General features: G+C 45.0%; 1 protein-coding gene across 1 annotated transcript in view; it reads left to right on the top strand.

The window, feature by feature from the left end:
• The window catches only part of CARMIL1 (capping protein regulator and myosin 1 linker 1), a 200,560-nt gene extending 189,458 nt beyond the window's left edge, over positions 1-11,102 (top strand). Inside the window, exons 36-39 of the mRNA XM_026079768.1 lie at positions 1,023-1,256; positions 4,027-4,161; positions 6,416-6,562; positions 10,049-11,102. Coding sequence (XP_025935553.1) covers positions 1,023-1,256; positions 4,027-4,161; positions 6,416-6,562; positions 10,049-10,185 — 653 coding nt within the window. The 3' untranslated portion in view covers positions 10,186-11,102. The remainder of the gene's footprint in view (positions 1-1,022; positions 1,257-4,026; positions 4,162-6,415; positions 6,563-10,048) is intronic.
• The last annotated feature ends 8,941 nt before the right edge of the window (positions 11,103-20,043 follow it).

Here is a 20,043-nt window from a genome sequence, read left to right as displayed (position 1 = left end):
CCCTTCACATTACAGTTAAAATGTCTGTGCTCAGCACTCTTGCAACGAGTTGGATTTCTGAATGGGAATAGCAAGTAGGTAGGTCAAGTCAGCATCTGTGAGCATGTAACTTGGCTTTGCCAGGTACCAAGGTAACCAGCCTGTATTTCGGTGAGTCTAGAAGTCTGCATTGAGAATAAAGATGCAGCAATTGTTGAAAGTCCCGAACTCGCGTACAAGTTCCAAGATCATCCTACCTGCTGTGTATAAACTTTCATCCTTCTCTAGGCTGTAAAGTAGGAAATTAGGGCAGGCATTTTGCTTGTTTGCAACCTAGCATCCAGCAGGCTTTCTACAAACTTGCACAGCTAGTTGTAACTGTTTGAATTATTCTTTGGAAGTAAATGTAGTTTTATGTGAGAATAATATATATGTTGATTAACTTGCTAATGTGTGGAAACCATAGTCCATATATAGTGTTATTAGATAAATCAAAATATTGCCTAAAGAATATTTTGTGCTCTGCTAAGTTTCAAAATCTGTTTTAGAGCTTGCTAAAAGCAACAAATAACAAGATGTAGCATGCTGATCAACTGTTCAGGATTTCTTTTTTGGGCCAAGATTTCTCTGTTGATCTTGGACAGCCAACCTTTYGTTTGTAGAGGCACAAAACAGCCAAAAGCTGACTTTTCTACTGATGTATTGTTGCTTTCTCAGCAGGTAGGCCATACCATCTGCTCCCAGAAATCTGAAGGGAGAATAAAGTCCAGCCAGCTATCTCCCCAAATGTATTAAAAAGGGTGGAATAGTCATAGCCTTTGAGGCAAAAGAATTATGGAGTTTTGCATGTGTAAGAATTGGTGGGTTTAGATGCTTTTGTTGCAGTGATTTTGTGTATGAAATATTAGGAGTCCTCTTATCACTACTCTGCTGCTGTGTGTGTGCGTACGTGGACTGATGATGGAGTTTTCCACATGCGTGTACCTGTACACTGTGTCTTCTCCATTGCAGGAGATTTTATTTTATGTATTTATTTATTTTAGTGCCTAAACTCCAGCAGACCCTTCCAGAGAATCGGTTTACCTCAAGTAAAGGTGACTCCATCTCAGCATCGTCAGAAAAAAATGCAAAAGCTGAACCAAAGGCAGAAGCTGGCGCGAAGGCAAGAAATTCTTCCAGTACACCTACCAGCCCCAAACCCCCACTGCAGTCATCAAAGCCCAGCCTGGCAGGACGGCCCACAGTTCCACAGAAACCGCGCTCGGCCTCTCGCACTGGTGAGCAGCTTTTCTGGGCTTTGCTTGTCCTTGGCAGGGTACTTCTGAGGCAAGTTTGCGTGGACTGTGAAGGAAACACCCATGGCCCCATCCTGAACCAAAGTTAAATGTGAAGAGGGACAGGTTCTCCAGTCACTTGCTCTTGACTTGCTTCCTTTCCAGCTCCTCCTGCACCAGTTCAAACAAGCTGATTAGAATGATTTATCAGTGATTTATAATGGTAAACTCTGAGGAGAAGCAATGAAAGCAATGGCAGAGCTGTTTTAAGCTAACCTGCCCTCATAAAACAACATAGCCTAGAGATCTGTTTCAGGATGGGAGCCCTGTTGTGGTAGCACCAACAAAACTAACTGTATTTTCTCTAAACTCCTGGCCCTAAATACAGAAGTCCCTGGGGGTTTCTGTCAGACTGGTCTTAGCCCCTTGAGCAAATGCCTGTTATCCTTAATAATTTGTACAAACCAATTGTTTTGCACTCCCTCTTCCTTCTGTTTCCCTGTGTTACTTTCCTTATCACTTTTTTGCTGGGAATATTAGTAACTGTGCTTTTATAACCCTGCAAGGCTACCAGTGGAATGACTACTGACTTCTGCTCTGTCCTAACCTCCTACTCGGGTATTATCTCAAGATTTCCTGAGTGTGAAGGGTTTCAGCAGACCTCCTGTATGTTTGCCCACCCGCTATTTAATTGGACACTGTCACAACCCCCTCTTCCTATTATATATATGCCTTCTGTAGTATAGCCATTACAACTGAAAAAAATTACAAGCTAGTTACCGACTCCCCCAGCAGCTATGGCAAATGTACAGCTTATTAATTGCTAATGGCTGCAAAATGTGAGTGTAGGCACCTGTAAGAGCTCTCACACCTTTAGGCTTTCCCATACCTACTGTTGACCTTAGAAAGATGCCATTTATGGAGGGAGGTTACAGCCTCTTCCCTGCCGTTGATGTGTACCTGGGCATTACTTAGTCTGTCTCTGCACACTAGTGGGTAGAATATCATTTTCTATTTCAAGTACAGAATAACCTTCAGATTTTAGATGAGTTTAATTATATTTTATTGGTCATTTTACAAATGGCCATGAAAATAAGGGTGGTGTTGAGTAAGATGCTCCTGAAGATGAATACAATAGGAAAGCATAGCCTATTTGACATTGTTTAATCTGTAAAATAAACCATACATTATCTCAAAATCCGATGCATCGGAAAGACCTGAGCTATATGTTTCTGCCAGCTCTTATTTCCTGCAGAGGAAACATACTGCAGGCTTAATGTAGAGAGTAATTAATATTTACTAGCAGTAGGCCAGCTGGCCAGGTGGTAGATAAAAGTGGCACTGTCTTTGTTGCAGTCTAACTCCTATCCTAGTACTTCTGTCAGTCTGCTGGCTAAGCACACCCAGGCAATGTGATAAAACCAAGCAATAGTCCTATTTACACTCCTGCTCCCCTCATCGTTTCCAATGGTGTGGCTGAACTAATAGTAGGAAACTTTTGCTAAGTAATCTGAGGGCAAGGGAGCACAGCTCAGATGTCCTCAGATTGTCAGAGACCAAAAGTGGTTCCTCAGCGAAGCATGTGATACATCGACTTTGGTTCAGAAACCACGTGGCTGTGTTCGCCAAGCACTGTGCCTATGCATATGTTGATACCAAGCTTCTACATGCTTTTGACATGCATGTGACGTGCATGCTAGTTGCACTGGGAAAGTCCTGAGAATTAGTGTATCCATTCAGACTGAGTTGTGTCTGGAAGGTTCTCTCTTCCCTTTGCAGAATGTAAAATGATTGACTCCTTTGTGGTGGCCACTCAACAGTTAGATAAATTCCTGGTCGTTTCCAGGATGCATTTGAGTTAACTCATGTTCCAGATATGCAGTATATATTAGTTGATATTCTGAGTTCCTTTTTTTTTTAGTTCTGTCAGTGCTGGCATATCTTCCTAGTTCCTCTGTTGCATGCATATGTAACTGTTTATTCCTTGGGAGGCAAACATACAAGCAGTTTAAGTAATCCATTATAGTTGTACTTCTCTGCCATCCAAATGAAGGCTATCTACTGTAAGACTGAAAAAGTCGTCCTGTCAGGACTGTAAAGATGATAGTGAAATAATGCGCATCCAACCTTTAGAGAAACAAGATAAGATGTCTAGATGGTTTAAACTATAGATTTAAATTTAAATTCCAGATTTCTTCAAAGTCCACAGGATAAGTTATTTTTTTCTGTTTAGAAAAACCTTGCAGATGCTATCATGTTACCTACTGGTAATTYGTACTTGGAAGTGCAGAACCCTGTAGACTACTTTCGAAATTTGTTTCACTTTTTCATTTTTATGCCTTATAACTGTGAAGTATGACATCTAACTTGATCAGTTCATTATGTTTCAGGACAATAAAAGTAAGAGTAGGACAAATATTTCCAGAAAGTCATCCAAAATATTTTTCAGCTATTCATGAATTGCATGCTTCTATCCTACAGAAAATTTAAGTTGATCCCATCAGATTTTTATTTGTGCTACGAAAGCAGAACACATTTAAATGTGGAAATTCAGATTTCTGCTTTGGCTAGTAAAATTCTTTCACCTGAATTGAAGGCCATCATGTGTTTTGTTAACATCATGGAAACTCCTGAAGCCCTCTTTTTTGCCACAGATTCTAGCTGTTTCTTGTTTGTGCATTGTGTTGGGGTTCAGCCCGTTGTACAGCCGGAATTCCTGTGAGCTACACCAGAGATATAACTTCTCTCCCTTTTTGCTTGTGGTACTCCACAGAGGATGCTCCAGAGTCTCCCTCTGGCCCCGGATCCCCAAAAGTTGCCCTGCTTCCACCTGTGCTAAAGAAAGTTCCTTCTGATAAAGAAAAGGATGGTCAGAGCAGCCCCACGATCAGATCATTTTCTCAAGAAGGTAAGACTGTTGGTATAACTGTTGTTCCAGCATGCTTGTCTTCTACTAGAAATCAGTGTGCCATTGTTCCCCTATTTCTTTGTTTTCACTTGGGAGGGAAGAAGGTAATTTATTTTGATGAAAAAATAGCAAGGAAAAGGTAGCTGATCACCCCCTGGGTTGGTGTTCTCTGTCTTCTCTTCCTTTGGTCAAACCATGTGAAATAAGATAAATCTCAAGTTATTAATAGTGTACTGTTTTACAGTGATAGTCATAATTGTCTAAGCTATTAAGGGACTCTTGTGTTATGTTGACTGTGTTTTAGTTCAGCCCAAATCAAGATGCTGTTTGGTATTGGCCACACATGCTAATGTGCAGTGCAGCTCCCTGGATCAGCAAATTTGCAGGGGAGCAGCCATGACCTTGTTCACTGCAGCCAGCCTTTTGCTCTGTTTGTACTCCTCCTTTCTGTGGCATCGCTGCATGGGACCGTGCTCACTTCAGACTTGGGCAATGTGTCTTTCTCTGCCAGGACAGGGCTTGCTACCTTTTACACACAAGCAATAGTAGACTGCTGCCTTCTCTTTGCTGCTTTTTGTACGTACTCTGAGTTTCTACTTTGCTGATGCATTTCCTTGCCCGCAATTGTGTCTTAGAAGAGCTTAGGCTTCTTCCAAAAGCCTTGAATATAGGGAGAAGTAGTCACAAAAGTCTTGCTCAATATGGTATTAGCTGACACAAATGAGAACCTTGGAACTGGTTTAGAAATCCGGTGGTGAGACCTCTTCCTTCCTTGGACTCCCCTCAAGAAAGGCAGTGAGCCCCATTTCCATCCCAAGGTGACTTCTGTCACATATGCCCTGCAGGAGTCACTTAAGCTGTAAGACAAAGGGTCCCCTTACACACTCTGCTAGCAGTTTTTCAGAGTTGTGGAAATGGGGCAGATGAGGCAGGGCGGGTAGGCTGTGCTAGATTGTGGAGACTGAGCAGTTGCACTGCCCACAGAACCCACCATAACGCTCTAGATGAGAGAAGGGGCAAAGCCGTCCCCAAAGCAGGATGGTCCAGAGATAGACTTTGAGAAGTTTCTCCCTTTCTCTCCCACAACTGCCATTTACTTGATGAAACAAGTTACAGCACAATCTGTCTGCTGCTGTTCTTGTTGGAAACTTTTAGCTTTGGTGGCTGCAGTTTGGTGACAGAATGTCAGTACTTGTGGGATATCTGTCTGTCTGCTTTTCACCAGACTGTGAGAGAGAACTTCTTACTACTTAACTAGAGATATACAATATAGTGGGGACTTGTTACAGTTGCGTTTTAACATGGGGTTAACCTCACTGTTTCTGTGCTGCATCACTTCTTTGTCTCCCTGTCATAAGAGGAGGCATACAGGAGAAGCAGGGAATATGGGATCATAACCATGATCCTTTTGTATTACAGCAGTCTCCAGCACACAGGAGAGATTTGACAAGTTTTTACAGTTGGCTATTGTCAAATGAGGAGAGGCACAATTGGTTCATTTTTTAAAAAGTCTGCTGTTTACAAATCCTTATACAAAAAGGGGTCAGACACTGTGCTTTCCTCACTCCTTGCTCCCTTAGTCCTTGCCTTCACAAAAGACTTGGCCAAATGCATGGTTTATTAATTGTTGCTATGTTGCACTGTGAGAATTTTATTCAATTAAAGCTTGGAATGGCAGAAATAGGGGTTCTGGGCCCTTAAGAAGCTGCTGTCCTTTGCATAATATTACTTGGGAAAGAGTAAATTCTGCTTTTTTTTCCTTTTTTTTAATTTCTATTCTTTATCAAGTTATCCTTTTCATTTATTACTACTCTACTTCCTCATTCTGTCATTCCTCTTTCCTTGCTTTGTGCTTCCTTTCAGACCAGCATGCCCGATTTATTTCTGCAACTGGTAAATCACTGCAAATCTGCCTAAGCTGTTGGTTAGTAAACATGATTATAACTACTACTAAAGAAAGCTGCAAATTAGATGATACTTGATTATAAAATTGCTTTATGTTAATAACTGCAGTATGTGGGACAATCTCAAAAGACACCTCTTTACGCAGCATATCTGTAAGATTGGGCTGCACCTACCAACATATGCAAATGTCCATACTAAATTTAAGCAAGCATCTAGCATATTAACTACTACTTTTTGAACAGTTGATTAAGTGGGGTGGATAAATAAAATTATTTGTATTATTTACTTCTTTCCAAATGTGGGCCTACAGAACAGCTTAGGGGTATAAATGAATCCTTTTCCCTGCTAGAACAAACAGGAGATTGTCAAAAAAGAGATTCAGATCATGACTGTGACATGCCATCTGGCGGAGTGAAAACCACTTCGGGGCAGTATTCTACCAATGCAGAAGAGGAAGCTCATGTGCTTGGGCAGAGGAAGGCACAGACAACTTCTGGTTAGAAGTTTCCATTTTCATTTTTCATTGCAAGTACTCAACAACTGGCACTAACAATCATTAAGACACAGTAAAGAAGCCACAAAAGGGTGCTGGCTTGCCATGGGATTATGAGAAGGGTAAAAATTTCAAGGGACACCAATCATCTTTCTGCCCCATGAAAAATATGTGGCTTGAAAAACTTTGCAAATAAAAATGTGTGTGTGGTGTTCCTTCATGCCAACACCACTGAACAATACTGAATAGCACGTGGGGCCCTTTGGCAAAGAGGGCTATGTAAGTGCAAAACATTGCTCATTATAAACCATTATGGCTCATTACAATAACGATGGCACACTGCCATGCAAGTAGGCTCCAGGTAGACTCTCTCTGCTGCTTTATATGCTTATGTACCTTTCCTTTTTAAGATGTGTGCACTGAAATACTTCAAAACATTTCAGTCTGGATATTGTTAGTGCCAGTTTCAGTACATCATTTATACAATCATTTGAGAACTGGATAAATCAACATATTTTGACATAGTACTTTGCTCTTAAGCTGGCATAAGCCAAAAAAACCCCCAGTACTTTGGAGATTCTGCCACATGCTTAAGCTGCACTTCTTGAAGAGCAGCTTGGACTTATGGTGAACTCACTCAGTAAACTATTGATGAACATTTGGTTCAAACAAATAAACATTTGATTGAAACGTGTTTTTAAAATATAAAAATTCCTGTTCTCAAAATGTTTACATGTTTACATGCTTCTCTTTACCTCTTAACTAGTTTGTTTAAACAGTGATTCAAAATGACTTTTTTTCTGAAGTGTATTAATGAGGTATTTGAACATCCTATGCAATTACACGTACCCACAGTTTTCCTATTTATGATAGATCATGTATCCAGTCTGTAGGTTTTCCATCATTTGTACTATTTTCTTAAGGAAAAGGAAAGAAACATCCCATCTGCCCCTTTCTATCCCCAGCCCAAAACATGTAAAATGATTTTCCTTTCGTGTTGTAGAATCAAGCTTAGCCCACCCAAATTTGGCATCTCTCCTCACCATCATAATCTGATTATTATATGTTAGCTTATTCTGAGGTGTCTCTCTGATAGAGTAAGTTTCAAAAGCTGAGATGCTGCAGATCTATGCAAAAGTTACCCTTGTGTGTGGTTTTCTGGAGGCAGCACACAAGCAAGGATGAGCTGTCTTGGCATAAACCTTATTTGCAGTATGTGTGTTTAAATCCCTGATATATTTTTCAGCATCCTTTCAGGTAAACTACCCGTCTTATTATGTCAGGTCACAAAATAAAATGGCTCCTGCAGCACACATTTTGGGTTTTGTCTGATGAGTGAATGGATACATGTACAATGCCTTTGTAGTTGCTTGGGGGTATAATCATCAAAAGTAACTTGAAAACTTTCAGACACCTATTTCTTTGAAAAGCAGTGGCGCTTGGCAAGGTGATAATGCCTAATATTTTACTGAATTTAGGTATCTTGATCCTGTCAAATTCCATTAAAAAGCTCTAAAAACTTTCTCAAAACCTTTTCTCTGCTTTCCCCACTTGCAAAGCAGTGATAAGCATGCAGTGATTGTGCACTTACTGGCTCATTTCTTCACGTATTTTGGCTAGCACAAATGAGGGAGCTGGTATTTGGAGTCAAGTGAGCTATCTGGGTAGGTAGCTTGCCGCACGAGCAGAGGCGGCTCTCTGCAAGATGTGCGCTGGATGTCTCCTTTCTGCCTTCATCACGGTGGAGATCCAGAGCTGGAAATGTCTGTGCCAAATGCAGAGATTTTGGGCACATTGGCATAGCATATTTAATGGCCGGTTGATGCACGTTGCCACTGGCGTGGGAGTTGTAGCGGTCCCCCTTCAGGCCTTCCCAGCAGCAGCGGGAATATCCCTGCTGAGCTTCCCGGAGCTGCTCTGCGACGGCAGCTCCCTCCGGATTCCTCTCTGCATTTTCAGCATTCCTGGCAAACACAACAGCCTGGCACCACTTAAAACGGGCTTGAGGCCCAGCCTGGGGCTCAGCTGCTCCTGCGGGGGCTCAGAAGGCAAAGGGCCCAAAAGGCCTCGGAAAGGCGCCGTTGCTCAGCCCTGCCCCGGGCACCTCTCGACGGCGAGTGCCGCGGTGGGGATGGCTGCGGATGGTGTTTCTGCACGTGGTGCCCTGCCCACGTGGGGGGTTTCTCCCTCAGATATTCCTGTCTCAAATGGCTCGGCAGCATGTGCCGGGGTGGTGCAGCAGCGTTGGGTACGGACAACCAGCATGCAGCGGCACAGGAAGGACATGGCAGCGCCCTGCTCCTCGTCTGCCCTGCTGCGAGCGGGGCCAGGGCTGCAGTCCCAGACGGCAGCCTCTCGCGAGGATGCTCCAGGCACGCGGGAAGGGGAAGGCGGTATTTCATAGCCCCGCTGGCCGACGACGTGCGCTAATGTAACGGCCACAAGGGTCGATGTGAGCCAAAGCCAGGCTTGGGGGTTCGAAAGGGAGGAGCAAATAAGGTCTTGTAACTGTAGTGTTTCATTTTGTGTGGAGGAAAGGAATGACTTTCAACAAGGTCACTTTTGAGGCCGACTGTGTTTAAAGGTTCATTTTAATTGGACATGTGAGATTTCTAAAGCTATCAACCCTTGCCTGACTTTGCTCCTATTGAAGGGTATAATAAAACTCTCTTGTTTCCATAGCAATTTTAGACCAGTGATAAGATCAGAAGTCTTAACAAGGTTTTAAAACCTTTCTTTCCATTTTATTTCAAAGTTTATAGGCCTTGGCTAAAGTCCTTGCTGAGATGTCAGCGTGCTGGGCAAGCAGAGCGGGTGCTGTTCGCTTTTAAATTTCGGGAAGTGGTTATGCCCACCGGCTTTCTCCGAGCGGCGCGAGGCGCGGAGGCGCGCTCTCTGGGCCGGCAGAGCTGCAGGGGGGCTCCGCGCCGGGCAGGCTCCCAGCCGCTGGGGCAATGGGGCCGGGCAGGGGGCAGCAGCACAGGTAACCTGGGTCTGCCCTCAGCTTGGCGCGGCGGTGTCCCGCCGTGGAGACAGGCCTGCACGGGGCGCAAGCTGCTGAGCCGAGCAGGGCCCAGTGGAGCTACTGAGCAGTCCTGAGTACCTCGTGTGTAATCTGTCTTGGCTGGGGAAGAGAATGACGGTTTGCTTTTGAAGTAATGTTTAGCTAACGCGTTTTTAAACAGAGAAGAAAGTCTTTAAGCCTTTACTGCTTGTAATGTATGTGTGTGTCACGGCGAAGTACTCTGTCTCATATTTCAGGGTTGTCTGCTTGTCAACCAGCAGTGGAATGAAGTTTGAGCAAACTTTTTGCTTTTCTCTCTCTTGCCTTTTTGTGGGTTGAATAACTAGTGGACCTGCACTACTCCCCCGAGTGCCCATGAGTTCAGTGGGAGCATGAGCAGGAGCAGGCCCCATGTGCATGAGTGACTTCCCCCTCCCTGCTGCCTCTAACATCGTTAATAAGACCTGTTTCTGTATTTTATACAGCTGCAAAAAGAAGCCCTGGGCACCAGCCCCTTGAGTTCCAGGAACTGAAACAGAGGACCTTAAGTAAAGACGGCCATCAGGGAAGCAAGTCCAGTGACTCTGGAGAAGAAGCAGATAAAGATTTTATTTTTGTTTAGTTATCAGTACAAGTGCTTCGTAGTGCAAGAGCTTTTATAACAATCAGGGTACAGCAATCAACAGCCCTTCTTACCAGCTGCTCTTTCACCGCAGGTACGTCTCCACACAGAAGACCTGGTGTTCTGATCATGATTTACATGCACAATCAGTTGGCATTGATTTGGTTTTTACTTTCTATTCTGTACAGTTCAGACATTCCTTTCCATGCCTTTGCTAAAGCCAGCAATTCTTTCATGTATTCTACTTGAATTTCTCTGAAGCAGCTACAAAGAATGCCCTGCGTTAGGGCATTTAGAAAGCAAAGCTAGTTAACTGGACACTGTCTTACACTAATACACTGTACAGCAGGTAGTGTGTTGTACTGCTGAATGTAAATGTGTCAAATCTGCACGTGACTTACCTATAAATATATTCTTGCAGTATGCAATTGCACATTGTAATTATATTAAAAGAGCACACTAATAAAATAATTTGTATAGATTATATATATTAAATGCTTGGGTATGGTTTTTACATTCTCCCATAGGGAGCTTCTTTCTTCCTGTTATTGTACTGTACATAAAACTCCAACGCTTACATTTGTGTACTGTCAAAAAGCACAACAGAGAAGGATTTGAATGACATATAATCTTGTTATGCTTCCACATTCATATATTAATGTATATAGTTGATTGGAATGAGGGCAATTGAAATTTTATTAATATTGGTGTTTTCTAGAGGCCTTCTTCAGTTCTGTCTGCATATTAGCTTCCTTTCAATGTGTAATTCTATGAGAAAAATAGTTTGACATCTGTAAAAACATTTCTGCTTTTGGGGGAGGGAGTGCAAATTTCACAGGTACCCACTTATGTTACAGGTTGAAGGGATTTTATTCATACATATATTTGTAACAATAAAAATGATTTTACAACTGAAACACTAGTCTTTGTTTTTAGCTATAGTTCTATTTCTGGTCTGTCAGTGTCTGCTCTTTGAATGATGCCATTATGTCGCATAGACAGAGTGTACAGTTAAGGCAAAAAACATAGAACTTTTTTCTCAGTGTAGTAAAAAGCCTTTCTTGTTGAAGGGGACACATGTACATCATCTTCATAAAACTACTGAAGGAAGATCTCTTTGTTAACCTCTTCCCTTGTGATCTTCAGCAAAGAAGCCTTAACATAAATCAAAAWCACCTGTTAATGTAGATTCTGCATTTTGGTTGCATAGGATGGAGTCCCACCAGGGACTGACTGCCTGAGTAACTCTCTCCCAAGAGCAATTGTCCTGACCTTGTTGTGGCTTCTGGCATGGGTAAAAAATGCTCAGACACATATCTGTCAAATGAACTCTCTGTTCTATTCCCAGTGAACTTACTCTCTGTTGCCACTTCTGCTGTTGTAGTCATTCACTAGTGCAAAGTGGGGATAAAAGGCTGCTAAATCAAAACAGTAGCCTTTATACCAGAACCTTTAGGAGCGCTTTGCAGAGGTTTAAATCTCAAAAGTTACAAACAGAGCTATGGAAAACAGGTCCTAAAGTTTGTTTCATACGTATGTTTTGTGGGTTTTGCATTGTTTTGAAACTCTGCACTTATCTAAAAATCACTGAATCGAAGAGAAATTTATTCATTTTCATGTATTTCTTTATTTATTGGACATAGGTAAGACAGAAGGGCAAATGGTAGAGGAGAAGTTGAAATACTTATATTAGAAAAGTAAAATAATCCACTCGCAAATAATCCCTTGCAATTGCAATTCAGATTACAATGTGGAGAAGACAAATATGTGAGGAAGTATAAGTATTCACAAAGGGTTGCCTGATGTGTTGGCTTTGTGAACTGAAGAAAATTAACAGCAAGATTTGTGGCATTATCTATAAATAAAAAAATATATAGTCTTCAAACTGCTGAGAATTTCTGTTATTTTTTGCTCAATGTCCTCACCAGTCGTTTGAAGTATTGTACTAGGGAGGGGGAGGAATCTGTTCCCACTATGAGACAGCATGGCAATAGCATGTACATATTACCCTAATACTAGTGAACCAGTGACAAGGATTTCTGAAGCGGTGTAGAAGTAGTATGTGTTTGCACTGCTGTGTTAGAAGAAAAAGCATAGTACTGTAATAGCTGACTGCTGTAGTATAAAGATTTCATTAGACAGCAGCATTTTTCCTTATTAGTTATGTAAAGCATTTCTACTCTTCGTTTCAGACATCAATTGCGTTGTGGACAGGCTGAATGGTGGAGAAACAACTTGCTAGCAAGCTCTTGGAGACTGTGTGTGTGTGTGTGTGTACATGTGTTTGGGTGTGGGGATGGGGGTTAATTTTTATTTCTTGGCATCCTTCTGCCTGGCAAACCCAGCACGGTCAGCCTCATTGTAAGGAATTCATGATGCATTCAGAGCATCCCCAATTTAGCTCCTCTACATTTAAGAAAGTGACTTTTATTTTCAGTATCCTGAGCCTTTAGAGGTAAGTGACAGACTCAGGTAAGTGAGAGCGGTTTCTGTGAGAAGACAGGAATATTTTTCCTTCAGTGACCACAGAAACACCAGTTTCCAATTCTGCAGAGCTGCAAAATCTCAGTCTTGCCAGCAGTGCAGGATTGACTGTTGCCCATCCTAGGCCATGGGCCAAGGAAATTCAGGGAGGGAAGGGCAAATGCCACATCTAGGAATCATTGAGAAGCAAATATTTCCATGACAGTTTGCTAAAAAACATGCAGCATGAGGCATATTGCATGCATACGTGCACAAAATGTGGTAGCGTGTCTGCAAGACAAACTGCGCGGACCCTGTGATAAATGTGAGAATATTGTTGGCTCTCAGCTGACTTGTCTGCCCTGCACTTACGAATCCAGCTCTCCTGGGGTCAATTCCCCTGTGCCGAAGCCCTGAGCGTGGCAGAGAGCTGCCCCTGTGTTGCAGCCTGCCAGGAACACCTTTCCTTCTCTGCAGAAATGTTAACCTGACCTGTTACTGCTGTTTCTCAGGTATGTTGTACCAACTACGATACCTTTTACGGTGATGGCTTCCTATTGAGACAGCTCTCTCAGGGCAAAGAAAAGATGGAAAACTGGTCAGGACTCTTGCCTCCGGACACGAACCAGCATGGGTGTCTGCCCTGCTCCCCAGCCCTCCTGGGAGGGCCGAGGGGGTGCGTAGGTGCATGCCCTGCCTCGGCTAGCTCCAAAAGGTGCATAACTATTTGCACAGGCTGCTTCAGACTAGCAAGGCCTGCTGGATCTAAGCACAAAGCCTTGACTGAGCCAGTTTGGGCATTCTCCTATGGACCATGGTTTGTCCGCAGGGGAAATAACCCTCCTTATAGCGCCTGGAGACTCACCAGCCTCTCTAAATGGTATGTGGAAGCACTGTGGCAGTGGACAGGCTCTGAATTTTTGTACGCAGGTTTCATCCTTAAAATTTCATCCCTCTGTGTGGATACTTTGTATTAATAAGATACCCTTAACAAGCACTGATCTTTCTGTGAAGAAGTCTTCTCATCTTCCGCAAGGGTCAGCAGAGCTGGTCCTGCCTGTGGCAGAGGTCCGCTAGAGAACGGTCGCTGTCTCCAAGGCAAGCAGAGGCTGGGGAGTGGGGGGTCATGGCTGCTGAGGCCCCAAGAGCAGGCGTAGCTCTGCCTTTGCATGGGCTGTGAGCAGTCCTGGCAGACGGGCATGTGGGGGACCCCCTCTGTGTTTTCCTTGTCCCCCCCGCTGTCTGGGCTCTGCCCTGGGAAGGCATGGGAAGCAGTGCCCAACTCACCTGGGCCACATTTAGTAGTTTCATTGCTTGGTTGAAAGCAGAATTCCCTGGCAGCTCCGTGGACGCTGGACAGAAAGATCAGCTAGTGGTAACTGAAGAAAAGTAAGTACCATTTACCTGTTTTCATGCAGCATTCAGAGCAATTTCAAATACCTCAGATGCTCTGTTTTCCACATGGTGGTACGTCAGGTGCAGCATGAACACTTGAAGAGTTTCTGCCATCCCACCAGCAGCAGGAGGAGAGGTTGAAGCAGGAGACACCATAGGGATGTGGTGTACACCAGGGCACATCACCAGCCCATGCCTGCACTGCAGGTCGTCTTCTCCCTCAGCTGGGACCATCACCACAAAGCTGTGCTGTCTGACTGCTGAGCCAGAAAGGATTCAGAGACTCCAGTTAGGATTACGTCAAGCAAGGACAGTCGGTTCCTGAATATCAGCTAGTCTCAGGCAAGACAGTGGCCATATATACGTTGCATGCGCTGTCTCGGGTTGCTGTCAGGGCCTGTGGTGGTGAGGGGTGGCAGCTGGTGTGTGACTTGTGACGTGACAGCTCGGGGGCTTGGGGTCTCTCTGCACCCATGAGTACGTGTGCAGTACAACTAAAGCCAAGCTAATGGCCCAGCATGGCGTTTGGCAACTTAGAGGGAAAACCGAAGGGGTGGGAGCTGAGTGCTCTTGAAGACAGAAGGAAGGGAGTACGAAGGAGGGGCTGCCCCAAATTAATGGGGGTGTGACAAGCACAGGGGTGAAAAATCTGTCTTTACTGGCAGAGAGGAAGCAAGAGTGGAGACTTGTAAGAAAAGAGATACTGGTATCTCCTCATTGGCATGGTACAGAGAGGAAAGCCCACAGGTAGGTAGAAATGCTGGCCCTCAAGGGGGTCTTAGCACCAGCAGCTCTAGTCAGACCTGCACCAGCCTGATCCAGTCTTGGAAAAAGGCTCACGAAGCCCTCTGTGAGAGCTGCCCTGGCCTTTTCTGCTCATCAATCTTTTTCATGTGTTGCCATTGAAGAATTTCATCAGTGGCATATACAGCAGGAGCACCTTCCCGTCTAAAATGTACTGAAAAACAACTGTGGCTGTCTGTCAGATTCAAGCATGAACTCGAACAGCTCCACATCGTATCTTTATGACCTATTTCCCACTCCCTACTAAAGTAGTTTAATGCCTGGATGATAGATTGTGAGTGTTTTAAAGTATTCCCTGATGTGCAGTAACAACAGTAAACATCTGCTTTTTAAGAGGAGAGCAGCAACCATCTTAAATCCCCACCTTGAACTGGCAGACCCATGAAGCCAAACTGAGATGATTCAGGAATTAATGTGGCCCATTAGTCACAAATCTTGTACACAGTGTGGCCCACTGCACTTAACTGAAAGTCATTATCGTCACTAGCTCTTGCTGCCACTGGAAGTGGTGGTGCTTATTATTTCATTTTTGTAAGGACAATTCTTCTTTCCCATCACACAGAAAGCAGCTATTGAGAAATATTTTCTAAGAAAATACCAGAAAAGCTCTGCTCCCATTAAAATGCTTTTTTCTTGTGGTTGTTAGAGATCCCTTTATGTTTTTCCTATGTGCAAGGGTGCTAACGCTGGTGACCTGCGCTGAACTCCTGTGCTGAAGATTGTCCTCCGCTTACACTAAAGCCAGAGGGGAGGTTTTAGATAGTGACGCTGTTCCTCACTGCTGCAGTTCTGGTCCAGAGGATCACTAACAAGTAGAGCACAGGTGAGTAGTGACCAAGGGTTATCATTTAATGCCATATTCCTACTGTTTACTTTAGCGGGTCTGAAGAGCAGAGCGGTCTTTTCCAGTCTTAGGAAAGAGTCTGTAAATGGTGTGAGTGGAAATTGCTATATAAATGCAGGGAAACAACCTTCTCTTTGCTTCAAATGTAGGATGTGGCCAAAACCAGTTCTCCAAATCATTTCCTTCAAGTGCCATCAGCTCTTGCTCCTTTCTACTGATCCTGTTTCTGTGGTTGCAGGCAGTCAGCCTGCAAGGCACGTGCCAAGGCATGGCCGTACTGCCCTCTCTATGCTCAGATAGCCTCCTTTTAAGTCTCCTAAACCCCTTTAGATGCCTAAATGGCATTGCCAGTGAGTCTCTCTGAGGCCAGCCATCAGCTCAAGGGTTACAAACTTCCCACCAGATAATTAAAATGCTCTCAGTCTGTTGCATAAACTTACACTTGCAGCCTGCTAATGATAGCAAAATGCTGCCTTAAGTTTATCTCCATCTTCCAATCCCTGATTTAATAGACTATATGAAGTCCTGCTAGGCACATTCATGGGTTTCCTCCTCACTCCTAGCACATCATCCTTCTGCAATCCTATGTTTTTCCCTCATGTCTCTTCCCACCCCTGAGCCTCTTGCCAACCCCAGGGCAAGCAAGTCTCCATAACAGCCTCCACTGGTGACCAGCGCTCCGACTCCTGTTAAGCCTGGACTCCACAATGTTCCCAGGGGGACTAACAGATGAGAGCTACCAGCATGGCGATAGTCAGGGATTCCTGACCTGAAAGCTGCAATTGCACTTCACTAAAGTGGACACTGTCAAAGGTTGGCAAGTTATACCCTGCACTGACAATTGCACAAGAAAATCTTCTTTTCTGCTAGTAAAACTGAGATTTCCTCAACTCTGAAGGGCAGCCTTCCTACCTGGACAATTTGCTGAAGCTTCAGTGGCCTTGGCAGTGGGACTTCTCTCCACGCTCCCCTCCTGCCATCCATACTGGAGCCAGAGCAGGCCACAGAGAGAGGAGGTGCCCCCCGCAGGAAGCACATCACCCACTGCTTGGGGACACAGAAATGGGTGGGAAACTCTCCCGACCACCTTGGCCTGCAACGTTGTGCCTTCAGGCTCGCCCTTGGCCTCCCCTTGTATGATGCTGCATTGTAACAGGGGGCTGTTTAGTGCCAGAAGTGGTAGTTTTATTTGAAGGCAATGGTTTATTTTAGTTGTTTGTTTTAGTTGTTTAGTTAGTTAGTTAGTTTGCCTGTTTATTTAATTGGGCTAGTTTTGGGAAGTGCCAAAAGGCTAAAGGTGCCTGTGTTGTCCTTGTGGGCTTCTGAAAGTGGAAGTTAAGCAGGGCCGGCTTCATCAGGGGGTTGTGCACCAAAACCTGGTGGTACCTGGTAAAGAAAGTCAGCCATGGTGGGGAGGTTGTCCTGTAGCTGGCTGGAATGCTGGCCCCTCACATGGAGGTCAGAAAAACAGAAAAGAGGGAAAAGATCGGCTTTTCTCTCTCTGCCAATTTAACTCAAGGTTTGCAGCAGAGGAGGCTGCATTTTTCCTCTATGTTCAGGACAGAGATTTCTGTTCTCGGCCAATATATCGTGAGGGAAAGGCTGGTGCCTGGGACAAGGCACTTGCCTGGGTGGGAAGCAGGTATGTCCTTGCTTTGTGAAGGCTCCCTGGGCAGCCTGGAGCAAGTCATCGATTCTCGGTGGCTGGCTCACCTCTGTGAGCAGACCCATGCTTGGTTACCCCTGCCTGTGTTAGAGAGACACCGGCAGAGGCAGCCGCTGCCCTGGGGAAATGCAAACACCCTTCCGTGCTGAGTACCGCAGAGAAATTACTGCAGAAACAGTGATCAGCTTATTAGCACTAAAAAAATGAGCCATAAGACTCGTTCCCCCTCTCCCCTGAATTTTCAAAAAGAGAGAGAAAACAAAATGTGAGCGTCTGTATAGCAAATGAAGGGAAAATTGCACTTTCTAGAGATGTCCTTGCAAGGGCTGTGCTATCACTAAGCTTAAATTCTCATGCTGTATCCTGCAGCAAACCAAAGAAGAGGCTCCTGCCAATGTGAGAGCAGTTTCTGCCCAACATGAAAGTGATTCTGTCCATAAAGAAACAGAAATGGGTCGTCTTCAACACCCCACATCAGCTGTCCTGGGGCAGGTTTCAAGTGCCTGCCTTTGACAAGCGCAGCTGGGAAAGCAGAGACAAGCCACTGCGGTTCCTCCCAGCTCCTTCGCAGGGTCCTTTCTCTAATGCTGTTGTGCTGTGTTGCTTTAGTAATTTGTGATGACCCCAGTCACAAACAGTTAGTCTGGCTTTTTTTCTTTGTTTTTCCAGTAAGTTGAATTGAGGAAGATGCGAGAATGACCGTCTTAATTAGATTGAGACTGGCCAGAGAAGGCAAGAGAGGGGCTGCTATCTAGGCAAATCCAATTAGTTTTAGCTGAACAGAGGAGTAAAGTTAACTCTGTAATCTCTGCTCAGAAACACTGGTCCAGCAGTGCCTCTTTCCCTTTCCATTTGCTTAAGCAGAAAAGGCCCAGAGGCGGGTACAGGAGAGCCACAGAGATGGTTGACAGCATCCACTTTCTTCAGACACTATTAAATTCTGGCAGATGACTGAAACAATGAATGGCATTAACCATGACTGAGACTGCAGCCCCTGGCTGAGTAACACAAATCAGCATGGTCCTGGGGAGGGGGACATAAGCTTTTCTCCCTTTGCTACAGGTACACACTGGGAACTGAGCATGGCGATGGCAGGCTCAGGAAGTGCAGGCAGGACTGAGCTGGAGGATGGGGTGGCATTGGGCCGAGGCTGGCTTCAGACCGCCATCCTCGGGGCACCACCAGCACCATTCCCAGGACAGGGCGCGATGAAGCCACCTGGCTCTGCACTGCTGGGGGTAAGACGGGGACCCCCAAGCAAGACCCACGAGCAAGACATGAGTGGTCCAAGCAGGTGCTTGGGAGCAGGTGCTTTAGGAAACGGCATCTTAGGTTTTGTTTTATTTTTCAAAGACCCAGAAATCCCTCTGGCAGAGGCCGGCTTTTCCATCTGATGCCTGAGTCCTGATTCCTCCCTTCCTCATGGTGTCTGGGCAAGGAGGGGATGACTGCTCCCACCAAACCAGCCCCGCAATCGGGCCCGCCAGTCCAGAACGGGGACCAGCACGAGGAACTGGAGCTTCTCAGCTAGGGGGGGCTGCATGGGAAAGGCTGCTAAAATCCAGCTGTGGTGGGACCTGAGGTGGGATCACCAATGGGGTGGTGGGTGGTCATGCTCTCACATGTGTCAGTACTGGGGCTCGAACCGGCCACCCCCCAAGTACCCCAGGAATAGCTGGGTATGGCTCCCTGGCTCCTGAAGAGCGGGGAAGGACGAAGCACTGTGACACGGGGAGGTTTGCTGGGGGAGGAGAAGGAAGGAGGAGGGCACCAGCGTTCATAGATGGGGTTTGGGATCTGCGGCTAATAAGCAGCTTGTACCCATCTGTGGATGGGTTTGAAAAAAATAAGTGTGAGTTTCTTCTCTCCAGCAGAGAATTGTCTCTTAATTGACTTCTGTGCTAATGGCAGGGCGATTCACAGACTCTGTTATTTTGACTTTGTTCCCCTCTCAGCCTCTTTCATCTGCTTCCCCAGCGTTTGGCTCCCCGCGATGCTCAGCGACCCCTTGCCAGGCTGCCACATTGGGTGCCCCCCTCCGCAGCCCCAGCTGTGCCAAGCAGCTCCTTCGGCAGAGCTGCTGCCAGTGCCAGCGTCTCTGGCTGCAAAACAGAGGGGACCTGAAGCCACTTGATGAGGAAAGCTACCATCATTTGTAAATTGTAAATTTAAAACTGTAAATTTAGGACTTATCTAAATCCCACTGAAGTCAATGTGCATTTGTGGCACTTTCTCTTCTTGCAGGCAAGAGTCTCCCTGTGGGGATCCTCATGGCAGCCTCTTGGGAAGGAGGGCTGGTGGCTGCAGGCGAAGACCATTGCATGTTAGCAGCAAAGTGCCCAGAAAAGGGCAAGAATCCCAGGCCAGGACGCCCATGCTGGAGAGCTCAGACTTGTACAGACAAAGACAAGATCACGTTCATTGAAAAGGATCCAGAGCAAAGAGTTACCATGGATAATTTTTTCATTTTCTCATCCTAGTGATCCTTACTTGACTAGATCCAAAATTTTTACTCAAAAGTATTGATGGTTGTGTTTTGCAGAAGCATCACAAATCACAAAGAAAACATTTACTAGCAAATACCTATTTTTACACTTTTTTAAAACGTGTTTTATACATCCTGATTCGCATAAAAAGCAAACAGGGATATTTCTTTTCCTTTGAAGTGTAATTGCCATAGTCTGAA

This window comes from Apteryx rowi, unplaced genomic scaffold (assembly GCF_003343035.1).
Source record: "Apteryx rowi isolate R43461 unplaced genomic scaffold, aptRow1 scaffold_50, whole genome shotgun sequence".
Classification (NCBI taxonomy): domain Eukaryota; kingdom Metazoa; phylum Chordata; class Aves; order Apterygiformes; family Apterygidae; genus Apteryx; species Apteryx rowi.
Note: the sequence above shows the minus strand (reverse complement) of the source record. Positions and strands in the feature narration are given on the sequence as shown.